Source organism: Aquarana catesbeiana, linkage group LG09, assembly GCF_042186555.1.
Source record: "Aquarana catesbeiana isolate 2022-GZ linkage group LG09, ASM4218655v1, whole genome shotgun sequence".
Lineage (NCBI taxonomy): Eukaryota > Metazoa > Chordata > Amphibia > Anura > Ranidae > Aquarana > Aquarana catesbeiana.
Genome location: NC_133332.1, coordinates 309,796,834 through 309,809,886, shown reverse-complemented (window position 1 = coordinate 309,809,886; position 13,053 = coordinate 309,796,834). Strand labels below are relative to the sequence as shown.

The 13,053-nt window shown below is 44.6% G+C and overlaps 1 protein-coding gene across 1 annotated transcript in view; it reads right to left on the bottom strand.

Moving 5' to 3' along the window:
• Nucleotides 1-1,057: 1,057 nt before the first annotated feature.
• The window catches only part of BRCC3 (BRCA1/BRCA2-containing complex subunit 3), a gene marked incomplete in the record, with an annotated part of 19,148 nt that continues 7,152 nt past the window's right edge, over nt 1,058-13,053 (bottom strand). The window contains 5 exon segments of the mRNA XM_073600640.1: nt 1,058-2,527; nt 6,222-6,265; nt 7,990-8,121; nt 11,124-11,179; nt 11,735-11,823. Of these exon segments, the coding sequence (XP_073456741.1) occupies nt 2,370-2,527; nt 6,222-6,265; nt 7,990-8,121; nt 11,124-11,179; nt 11,735-11,823 (479 nt within the window).

Below are 13,053 nucleotides of genomic sequence, written 5' to 3'. Positions count from 1 at the left end.
TTTGCCTGGAGTTCTCCTTAAATTAGACTGTATTATGTAAAGAGTGAACCATTGCCAGCAGTTTTGTAACCCCCCCTCCCCCCTCCCGTATACTATGACCTCTGACCTACAAAGTGTGTCGCTGTTTTGAATTCTAAATTGCATTAGTGTCTTAGGTTTTCAAAATACTTGTTGTTCTGTTATTGCTGAACATTGTTGCAGGGAAATATTCTTCTAAACTGGATGGATGATATAATTGTATCAATGTGAACATAAAAATAAAGTATATTGGGAAATGAGGTCAGTGTGTTGCTTTTTTCTATTATTTATACATTTTTTTAAATTTTTTTTTTTTTTTTTTTTTTTTTAAATAGAACACACACACACAGTGCTTTAGGCTCCATTAGTGTATCTCCAATGTTGCACGATTTCCAGTGCAACTTTGGCACAGAGAATGTCAAATTGAATCGAATGTAGTGCAGGCACCTTTTACAATTTTAACGGGTGCCATTGAAAAAGAATGGGCTATGAATTTTCATGCGACTTTGATGTCCAAAGTCACACAAGTCTGAATGAAGCTTGAAGGGAAAAGCTTTTTTTTTTTTTTTGGAGGAATAGAACACCTGTCAGATTTTTTTTTTTTTTTTTTTTATTGCCGTCTGTGCCCCCCATTAGGGAGATTTACCTTCTCTATTTGTCCTGTTTACTGTTATCAGTGAAAGCCCAAATTTTGGATTGACATCGGAATAGAGGGGAAATCTTCCAATGGGGACACTAGTGCTGGTGTCACACTTGGATTCTATCACTATGAAAAACTTTCACTTCCTGTTTGGCTATGTGACAGGAAGTGAAGGGAAATCTCCCCCCCCCCCCAAATCGAACACAGATGGCAAAAAAAAAAAAACTGACCGGAGTTCTTCTAACCTCACTCACACTATCCAAAATGGGGCGAAAAAAAAAAAAGCTTTGCCTACATTTTTAATAACCTGACAATAACTGTTTCTTGTGGATTGGTAAAATACATTTCCATTCTTAAATGCACCAGCCAAAAAAAAAAAAATCAAAGAGTAAACCGGGCTGAGATGTTGCCACCTACACAATTTTGAATATTATTTTTTTTTTTTTATTATTATTTTTCAGTTACTTTATATAGCGCCGTCAATTTACACAGCGCTTTTAACATATACATTGTACATTCACATCAGCCCCTACCCTGAAGGAGCTTACAACCTACCACACATTCATACAGACTAGGGGCCAATTTAGACAGGAGCCAATTTACCTACCAGCATGTCTTTGGAGTACCCGGAAGAAACCCACGCAGGCACAGGGAGAACATGCAAACTCCAGGCAGATGGTGTCGTGGTCGGGATTCGAACCAGCGACCCTTTTTGCTGCTAGGTGAAAGTGCTATCCACTACACCAGGGATATGCAATTATCGGACCTCCAGCTGGTGCAGAACTACAAGTCCCATGATGCATAGCAAGACTCTGACAGCCACAAGCATGACACCCAGAGGGACATGTAGTTTTGCAACAGCTGGCGGTCTGCTAATTGCATATCCCTGCACTACACCACTGTGCTGCCCAATATGCATTTATATTAGAAGGCTGCTGGTTGGGGTGGGGGGGTTTACTGCAGTGATCTCCATTTGCTCCTGAGTCCTGTGCCTGCTCTCCTGCATGGTAAACACAAAAGGTCGGCCACTCTCCATTCATTCAGATAATGGAAAGCATTATCTGAATGCCACCCTTGCAAATCGTTCTCTTATTGGATGGGGTGGGAAGCGTTGCGTCGCGCTGTCTACTAATTCATTATTTAGAAAATGCAAGGCATGCTCTGAGCGGCCACAAGGTATCAGGCCAGCACAGGACCCAGAAGCAAATAGAGTAGCGGTGTCCATTCCGTGAATTTCCAGGGGCATCATCCAGGTATACATGTTACATTAGTCCATGCTGGAGCAATGTAAACTATGCCTGTAATTGTTATTTAACTCCTAACATGAGCATTTTTTGTGTTGTATCAAAGCAACTTTTTTTTTTTTTTTTTTTCAAATGGGATCCCAACCCACCTCAGTGCATAGAAAAACACCTGTACCATTCAATATGCACATATATGTGTTGCAGCAGCAACCCCCCCCCCCCCCCCCACGTTCAACACATGCTGCAAGTATACAGCAACTGACCAAAGTCTGGCTCCAGTTAGAAAATAATACCACAATAAACATTGCTTTTGCATATAAAAAACTTAAAAAAATAAAATCATATGAGGCAAGACATTTACTCTTCTGTGTGATTATGGAAAAAGCTATACAGACATTTTACTGAATTACAACATTCAAAAAAAAAATTTAAAAAAAAAAAAAAGTGACTAAAGTAACAAACCGTCTTCAGTCACTTTCTAAGCTTTCCAACTCCAGCATCAACTTTTCTTTTTCCTGTTCTAGTTCCAGGGCACGTTGGTGGTTCTGCTGCAAGCGATCTTCCAGCCATTGTAGGAGCGGTCCACTAATTGCAGACATTTGGCCACATAAGTTCTTAGTAAAAACTGCAAGATCAAAGAGAGACACCATACAGCTTATCAATGTTTTCATGTTGGGTTTTTTTTTTTTTTAAACCCCTCACTGGCAGCTTCCACCAGCCCTTTATGATTTCAAAATCAGAGGAATTACATGGGCTTCCTCTGATCATATATGTGGTCACAGTGATCAGGAGCCCATCTTGGGAGCTGTTGGTAACATAAAAAAAAAAAAAAAAGTGTACACATATTGGGCAGCATGGAGTAAAGCCCACATGTGTACAGCTGGCAGGAAGAGGGGAGGGAAATAAAGGCACGGCATATACAGCCTGTAATCAGGGCTCAAAAATTTCAAGTCCTGAGCTACTAGCCAGGCCTCAAGGGTTAGGCTCGGTTCACACAGGGGCAACGCAACTCTGGCCGCGACTTTGCCAGGCGACCAGGACACAACCTGAGCGCAACTTGGGGCAACTTACAAGGCGACTTTCCAGTGGCCAATCAAACCACAATCGGCTCTGTGGGAGACAGGGGAGGGAGGGGTTTGCCTGAGAAAATAAATTTTCTCTTCCTGTATTGTTGCTTCAGTTAAGACACAATCCGACTTTGGAGGCGACTTCCATTGAAATCAATGGGTACAAGTCGGATTGAAGTAGTACAGGAACCTTTTCTAAAGTCGGAGCGACTTCAGTAGCGTACATTAAGACGGCTCTCATTCACTTCAATGGAATTTCTGATGTCAAGCGACTTGGGGCAACTTGAGGTCTGACAAGTCGGATCCCAAGTTGCGGTAGTGTGAACCGAGCCTTACTCACCACCAGTTGCCCTGCCCCTAAACACGCCCTCATAAATTATCTCATGAAAGGACACTTAAATGTATTATGCAAAATTAAGTTATAAAAATAAAATATTAACAACAACTGTATCTGTGCCCACCAATGCAGGCTGCGTGTGTCCCCCATGCAGCCTTGTGCCAACCATTCAGCCTGTGCCCACCAATGCAGCCTACCTGTGCAGGGAGGAGAGGAACAGGAGAGCTGCCCAGGTGATCAGAGCGCAGCGCGGGGAACACAGCGATAACAGCTTTCATACAGGCCGCCCCCTGGCTGGGCAACTTTGATTGACAGATCACCCGTCACTGGGATTGGACGGGTGATCTGTCTATCAAAGTCCCAGGACCAGGAGGAGGGGCTGTATCTGACAGCGAGCGGCGTGGAACACTGCAATTGAAATGAAAGCTGTTATCGCTGTGTTCCCTGCGCTGCGCTCTGATCACCTGGGCTTGTCTCTCTCTCTCTCTCTCTCCCTGCGTGATCGCTGGGAGAAGGACTCCCATTCCACACAGGCTGCCGCCTCGCCCCCCCGGCTCCCAGGCAGCCCTTCCTCACCAGCCCTCAAAATCCACTCGCAGGCCCAATCATGTGACGGAATTTACAAAAAAAAAAAAAACAAACATAATTGGGTGCTGGAAGTCAGCAGCGCTTCACCTCAAGCTCCCTTGCAAATTCATTCACTGAGCTCTGGGACAAATTCCCTTGCAAAGTGAACAGCCCCATTTGCCTGTAGTCTTAAATAACTTTGGTAACTCAACCCTATTAAGTTGCATCTAAATTAGGGGGTCTCAAACTGGCAGCCCTCCAGCTGTTTGCGAAACTACAATTCCCATGAGGCATTGCAAGGCTGACAGTTACAAGCATGACTTCCACAGGCAGAGGCATGATGGGACTTGTAGTTTCGCAACAGCTGGAGGGCCGCCAGTTTGAGACCCCTGATTTATTCTAAACCTAAGAATTTTCTGAATGCCCGGGGGTGGGATGGGAAAGATCAGTGACCGGGTCACATAATCTGAAGCCAGTAAGCTGTCAAAGACCGCATCTGGTCCAGGCTTAGTCTGCGCTGAAAGCATGCTGTGACAGACTTAGCCGGGACAGAGGCTTTTGGAGGGGACTGAATGCTGGCCTCTTGCCTACCGATCATGGGCCCTGGCATTTGGGGGAACGGTGCTCTTTGTGAGCTGTATGCCTGGGGGCCCTTGAGGTGATGTTACTTTGGATTCAGGTCCATATCCCCCCCAAGACACACAGACTCTGGGAACCCTGTATATGCTAGATTAGAAATAGTATGTGTCCCAAGGGTATGAATCAGTCACTGTTAGATGCTAATGTCATCAACTCCAGCCACATGTCCGTTGTCTTCTATAATGTAAAGTCTGGAGCCACAACTTCTTAGAGTCTTTCATCCATTGTTGTTTGTGCTAATTAACCTCGCTATTGTATGAAGGGGTTCTGTGTTGAGGTTTATAATAATGTATAATCGACTTTGTGAAGCTCAGTGACAACAAGTCTGACCTGTAGTGAAATCCCCATTTAATCATAACAATGCTCCGGAGGGCACGGAGTCACATCGGCTGCTTTAAGGGATTAGTTAAATTAGCTCATGTTAATTCTTTTTCTGGTTACAGGTGTATTGTCAGAGTAATATGAGCAGGAGGTAGGAACCTCCTCTTCTTTCACTGTATATAAGACTTCTATTTTGGTTCTAATAAAAGAGTCCATGTTCAGCAACTAAACAAGTATCGTCTTGTCTTGTGAGCGGTTGGAATATCTGATATCTATATTCAGACTGGGAGGAAGTGGTATATGATGAAAGCACACAAGCGGAGTGTGGGACGTTTCGCTACACACGCTAATAAATTATATATATATATATATATATATATATATATATATATATATATATATATATATATATAGTTTTGGGTTGTCCCCAGAAAAAGTAATAAAAAAAGGAGAAATCTTCCAATGGGGGGACACTAGTTCTGGTGAGCTGGGGGTCCCCAAAGAATTCCTTTAAATTTTTAGGGATTTCCTCTTACTTCCTGTTTGGCTATGGGGACAGGAAATGAAGGGAAATCTCCACAATGGGACACAGATGGCAAAAAAAAAAAAAAATATATCATCTGAGCAGGGTTATAACCCTCCCTTGCTACATCTAAAGTGAAAAATAACGTTTTACCTATAAGTTCTACTTTAGACACTCCGTTACACTTCCATAAATTTGCTTGTCAAAACCTTTATTTTATTTTCAGTCATTTTACAAGCTCCCGTTTCTGGCTGGGGGGTGAGTGGGGCAGGCTGTGGCTCCCTTCACACCTAAGCGTTTTGTAGCTTGAGGGGTAAAAAAAAAAAAAAAAATCTATTATTCTCTATGGAGATGGTTCTCCACTCCAAAACATCTCGGTTCACACCTAAACTGGGCCGCGGATCGCACAGCAAATGCTGTCCGTCCCTGTTCTCCGTTTCAGGGCAAAAAAATTTTGCCTGAATTCGGCCCTGAAACTGAGCCAAAGACTCGCACAGTTTGTGCAGTGCGCTCCGCAGCTGCCCCCCCACCCCCCCCCCCCCCCCAGAGACATGTGAACCGGCGCCATAGAGAACCGGTCACTTTCTCCTGCTATGTGAATTGGATGCGGGGGGGGGGGGTTGGGGGGGGGGACTCTTCCAATCCGCAATGGTGTGAACCCTACCTAAAAATCGCTAGCCGGTGAGACCAGCTTCCAATCATGTGACCGCCGATCCTTCTCATGCCCCCACCCCCTCTTGTGCATTCAGAACTATTTAAAAGGACGATCCCAGCAGTTGGGAAAGGGTGTGTTTTGCCTAGAGTACCACTTTAAGCAAAACCAATAGAGGTGTCAAAATGTTTGCATTTACATGAAGAAACTTACCAGATCCATTGTGAATCTTTGTGACAGAATCTAGATGTCCAAGACTAAAAAAAAAAAAAAAAAATACATTATAAAATGTAGACACAAGTAATGTTTGTTTTTAATACATAAAAAGGACACATCCTGTATTCTATTCCACCTTCTCATTCAAAACAACCTCAATTCACACTGTTCCCACAGACAGATTTTAAAGCCTAAATCTGGCCACAAAAAACAAAAAAACAAAAAACAAAACTTTAAAACAGCCACAAAAGTTATGAATCTACTCTGTGTGCACCAGATTAGATGCCTTTGCAAACCCAGGCATTACCTTGTACAAGCAGCAGTGACATCAACGCTGTGCTGTACATAGCCTGTAGAGAGCGCAAAGCTGTGGGAGGGGCCAGCAGACTCCACCCACTACAGGGAGCCTGCCGAAAACAACAGGAGGAGGCGGAGACCAGCCCCCCTGCATAAGGAGAGAGCGCGCAGTCTTTATTACAGGAAGTTCCTGTATTCTGTCAGATTAGGAGACCCGTCAAATCTTGTGACGGTCCGTCGCAGCCATCTTGGTACACCCCGCACTCAGCCCACATTCTAAAGTGGCCAAGCGGACAGCTTTTTACACCCACGTAAATCATGCATATCACACTTATTTTTAGCAGTAAACTGATCTTATATCGTGAAATACAGGATTTGGGAGATCCGTGACATTGTTTTGATGTTGAATTTTAAAAGCAGCGGCCTTCTGTCAGATCAGCAAAAGGTGTGAGATCAGCAGATGTGCCACTGCTTTTAAAATTCATCATCAAAAACAGTGTCACGGATTTCCAAATCCTGTATTACACTATATAAGATAAAAATTACAGGTAAAAATAAGTGTGAAATGCAAGACTCCGGTGAGTGTAAAAAGATGTCCGCTTGGCGACTTCAGCTTAGTGTGGGCGAGTGCGGGGTGTACCAAGATGGCCATGACGGAACATCACTTCTGTTACGGGTCGTCTAATCTTCTAATCTGACGGGTCGCCCAATCTGATGGGTCTCTTAATCCGACGGTCGCCCAATCTTGTAATCTGACGGGTCATCTAATCTGACCGGTCGCCCAATCTTCTAATCTGACCGGTCGCCCAATCTTCTAATCTGACCGGCCGCCCAATCTTCTAATCTGACCGGCCGCCCAATTTTCTAATCTGACCGGCCGCCCAATCTTCTAATCTGACCGGCCGCCCAATCTTCTAATCTGACCGGCCGCCCAATCGGACGGTCAGATCAGCAAAAGGTGTGAGATCAGCAGATGTGCCGCTGCTTTTAAAATTCAACATCAAAACTGTCACAGATTTCCAAATACTTATTTTTACCTGTAAACCGATCTTATATAGTGAAATAAGTGTGAAATGCAAGACTCTGGTGAGTGTAAAAAGATGTCCGTTTGGCAACTTCAGACTTCGTGTGGGCGAGTGCGGGGTGTACCAAGATGGCCATGACGGAACATCACTTCTGTTACGGGTCGTCTAATATCCCAATCCGACGGGTCGCCCAATCTCCCAATCCGACGGGGTCGCCCAATCTCCCAATCCCCCAATCCGACGGGGTCGCCCAATCCCCCAATCCGACGGGGTCGCCCAATCCGACGGGTCGCCCAATCCTCTAATCCGATGGGTCGCCCAATCCGATGGAACACCTGCACAGAGGCAAAGGCCAGGACTTGTTCCATGTTGGGTTCACTGCACAAGGATTCCAAAGAAAAACACATAGACAACATTTATTCAGAATGGATTGTTCTGCATACCTGTGTATTCTACGATAGGCATCTTGCTCTTCCTGGCAAAGGATTCTGGGAAGTTCCACAGCCGACTCCAGACATACTTTCCGGATTGTTTCTTGTGGAACCACATGAAGTGGAATCTCTATTCTCTCGTACCTGAGAAAGAAAGACATTATAGAAATAAGAAATGTTAGGGATTGTGCTACAGTACAAGAAAGATTTTCAGCCGCCCAGACATTGGGGGGGGGGGGGGCGATTGTTTGGAACAAGCAGAAATGAGGTGCTGGATTGGAATCATCATACGATCGACCAGATTGTAATAAGGAACCATGGCTCTGACAAGGCCGCTCTCAACAAAAACAGGCTGCCCAGGAGCCCATGATGCTATTAAGATAGTTCTGGGGGGGGGGGGGACAAAGTAATGCACGCCCCGCGCCTACTAGGGAGACCGTTTCTGGCAAACACTTGGTTTAGCTAAAGGAAGGCTACATATTGGGGCAACTAGGGAATTAATTCAAATTAAATTCACTCCCTGTACATCACCCCCCCCCCCTCCGTACACACTGCACCCACTTTTTTTTTTTTTTTACACTGTCCCCCCGTTATAAATTCCTCTGCCAGAGATCTCTCTCATGTGTATATATATATATATATATATATGTATATATATATATATATATATATATATATATATATATATATATATATATATATATATGTAGAAGGGCGCAGTACTGGGCAGGGATAGGAGGGCCCAGTACAGGCCGGGCATAAGGGCAAAATACTGGGCAGGAAGAAGGGGACAATGCAGGCTGGGCAGGGGGGCACAAGGCAGGGAGGACAAGAGGGCACAGTACTGGGGGCAGGAGAGCACAGTGCAGGGCGAACAGGAGGGCAGAAGGGCACAGTACTGGGTGGGCAGGAGGGCACAATGCAGGGCAGACAGAAGGGCGCAGTACTGGGCGGGGATAGAAGGGCGCAGTACTGGGCGGGGATAGAAGGGCGCAGTACTGGGCGGGGATAGGAGGGCCCAGTACAGGCCGGGCATAAGGGCAAAATACTGGGCAGGAAGAAGGGGACAATGCAGGCTGGGCAGGGGGGCACAAGGCAGGGAGGACAAGAGGGCACGGTACTGGGGGCAGGAGAGCACAGTGCAGGGCGAACAGGAGGGCAGAAGGGCACAGTACTGGGCGGGCAGGAGGGCACAATGCAGGGCAGACAGAAGGGTACAGTACGGGGGGGGGGGGGGGAATAGGAGGGCCCAGTACAGGCCAGGCAGGAGAGCATAATACTGGGTGAGAAGAAGGGCACCGTACAGGCCAGGCAGGAGGGCACAGTTCACAAATGACAATACAGAACACTCCAACACATTTCAGAGGCTCAAAATTCATCATAATGAGTAATCATGAGGACCCAAATCACCAGGTGTTATTTATTTGCTATATAGGGTATAGCCAGGATCAGTAATTAATGGAAAAATTATTGATTATGGATATACCCTATATAGCAAACAGTTAAGGCTCGTACACACTATAAGAAAATTGGGTGAGAATTTTCGTATAGTGTGTACACAACCTTCAACAGCCGATTCCGACTTTTCGTACGAAAGATTCCCGAAGGGACAAACTCCAATTTTTTTTTTTTCCCCATATGGGAACAGAACGAACGATTTTCTGTCTGCGTCTAGTGACAAATACAGCAGGACTTGGGAACTTCCTACCCCAATCTGCTCAGACCCTCTCCCATCCTCTGGAACTCCCCTACCCCAATCTGCTCAGAGCCTCTCCCATCCTCTGGAACTCCCTACCCTAATCTGCTCAGAGCCTCTCCCATCCTCTGGAACGCCATAGGGGCTCCATTTTCCTGACACTCATTAGAAGTGGTTTGGAGAAGCCTCCTCAACATTACAGAACAAGTCAAGTTAAATGTCAGCAACTACTACAAGATATACCATGATATATATCAGGAGAGAGATACATGGGAACCTTCACAGACACTTTGTAGGGCGCCGTTTCTTTATCAACGGGCAGCACAGTGGCTACGTGGTTAGCACTTCCTCCTGCTAGCACTAGGGGGTCTTCGGTTTGAATCTCAACCACAGCACTACCTGCCTGGAGATTCTCCTTGTGCCTGCGCGGGTCCCTCCTAAACTCCAAAGACAAGCTGATAGGTCGGCCGGTGCCTGTCTAAATTGGCCCCTAGTATGTGTATGTATGAATGTGAGTTAGGGACCTTAGATTGTAAGCTCCTTGGGGGCAGGGACTGATATAAATGTACAATATATGCTAGGGATGTACCGATACAAAGCATTTGGGCAAGTATTGGTACTGGACCAAATGCTCCCGCAACCGATACTTTGTAGTGCGATTTGCATCAAAAACAAAAATGAATAGGCGCAAATCACACTGCAAAGAAATCACATGCGATTTGAACAGAAATGCAGTGGAATTCATGCGATTTCCCCCACTGCTCGTGTGTGTATATAGATAGAGAAAGGGATTAAAGCGCCATCTAGTGGGCAGTTTAAAAAAAATTTTAGAATTCACAGTACATAGTGCCTGCATGCACAGAGTGCTGTTGATGCTCACAGGACTGGAGGAGATGTAGAGGTGGTCCGCCCCCAAGCTGACATCACTTCCACCCTATACCCACGGGGTCCCGGAACTTCTCCTCCTACACTGTGAGCACCCCCAGCAGCCCCGATTGGCTATCATCAGCGAACCGGGACACCTTTGTAGATTATTTTGCACGTGGCCAGATGTACTGTGAGTTCTAACATTTTTTTTTTTTAAACTGTCCACTAGATGGCGCTTTCCCCCCTTTTTATACACACAGTGGAGGAAAAAGGATAAAAAATAAAAATAAAAAAATAATTAATAAAATCGCATGCAATTCTTTGCGCCAATTTCTTTTTGTATTGACACAAATCGCACCTGAAAAAGTATCAGTACACACCAATAAAAAAAAAAAAAAAACGGCATCGGTGCAACACACACACACACACACACACACAAATATAGATAGTGCTGTGTAAATTACAAGTACATGTAATAATAAAAATAATAATAAATAAAAACTATTCATGAATTCTGAAAGCATTTTCATTTCATTACTTTTTTTTTGTAGATGACTGCACGCTTACACACAAAAATACTTACTCAGTGCTCTTCTGTGCTTGGACCGACTGGAAACAGGTATATAAAATACGTCCTGTCTATGGATCGAAGCAAAGAAGAAATAAATAAATTTAAAAAAAAAAAAAAGAAAGTGGGTGAATAAAAAAAGTAAAGAAAAACAACAATACAAAATGCACAGTGAGGTTAAAAAGGGTTAAAGCCTAATCCCAGCTACAGGGGCAGGAGGGGGGGGGGGATATTTTTGTTCCCTGAAGAAGTCCCATAACAAGTGACGCAACACGTCGGGTGGAGCCAGTGACGTCACTTCCGTGTGTCTGGTATGCCCGGAAAGCGGTGAGGAGGCTATTAGCTTTTTTTTAATCTGTTGAATATGCTGTCAAAAGAGGTTTTAAAGTGGTTGTAAACTCAAAAAATAAAAACATGCAAGACAAAAAAAAAAAAAAAAAAAAAAAAAAACCTAGTGGTGATCAAATACCACCAAAAGAAAGCTCAATTTGTAGGAACAACACTTTAAAATAGTATTTGGGTACAGCGTCGCACGACCGCGCGATTGTCAGTTAAAGTAACGCGAAAAATGGCCTGGTCATGAAGTGTGAATCTTATTCCCAAATGGATGCAATAGTATAACTAACCTTTGTGTTTTTGTCTTCTATAAAGCAGGAGAATATCAGTCCAACAAATCCGACATCCATCATCTGATACATAGCCTGGGTACGTACATCTGGAGAATAAAACATACGTGGAACATTTAGCTAATTTTTTTTTTACATAGACTCCACCAAAAGAATCACACACACACACACACACACTTTTTCTATTTTCTAATCATGTTTTTATTTTTTTAACACTGTCATTGTATCTGCCATCCACAGTATTAAACTGATTAACACTGTCACCTTTAGGCTGCAGTGCCCTCTGGAGGCTGAAGGCTTTATTCATCTCGGAAGCTTCCAGCCTGCATGTGATCAATATGTAATCGCTGTCAAACTTGGGATTGGTTCTAGTTTCTTCTAGGATGGGAGCTGTCCGCGGCAACCGGGATTCAGTCTCAGCAACCTCAAAAAGTATCAGTATAGGACATTAGCCTAGGGCAGGGATCTCAAACTGGTGGCCCTCCAGCTGTTGCGAAACTACAAGTCCCATGAGGCTTTGCAAGGCTGACATTTACAAGCATGACTCCCACAGGCAGAGGCATGATGGGACTTGTAGTTCTGCAACAGCTGGAGAGCCAACAGTTTGAGATCCCTGGCCTAGGGCATTGTGTCAAGAAAAGGTTAAGGTAGAACTATAGGCAAAACTTTTTTTTTTTTTTTGGATAGAGTAAGGGAGGGTTATAACCTCTGTCCCATTGCGGAGATTTTCCCTCACTTCCTGTCCCATAGCCAAACAGGAAATGAAAGAAAATCCCAGAAAAGGGAATTCTTTGGGGACCCCCCAGTTAATCAGAACTAGTGTCCCTATTGGAAGATTTCCCCGCTATTACTTTTCTGGGGACGACCCAAAATTTGGATTTTCTTTTACTTGCAATGATAAATGGTAAACATGACAAATAGGGTGTATCTCCTTAAAAAAAAAGAGAAGCACAGCCAAAGCCAAAAAGGAGAAGCACAGCCAAAGCCAAAAAGGAGAAGCACAGCCAAAGCCAAAAAGGAGAAGCACAGCCAAAGCCAAAAAGGAGAAGCACAGCCAAAGCCAAAAAGGAGAAGCACAGCCAAAGCTTGTTTTGGCTGTACTTCCATGGATCACAGGAGTGCAGTTCCTTCTGAACTCCTGTGACCCGTTTTCAGCAGACAGCGGGCTGAAGCCTGCTGTCAGCTGATGTCACAGAGCCAGTCCAAGCTCCGGAAAGATCACCACCATATGATCGGGATCCACCCACATGCTTGGACCGGCACCCGGCTCAGCCTCTCAGCGATCCCTCATATGATCCTGCATACGTATTGCAGAACAG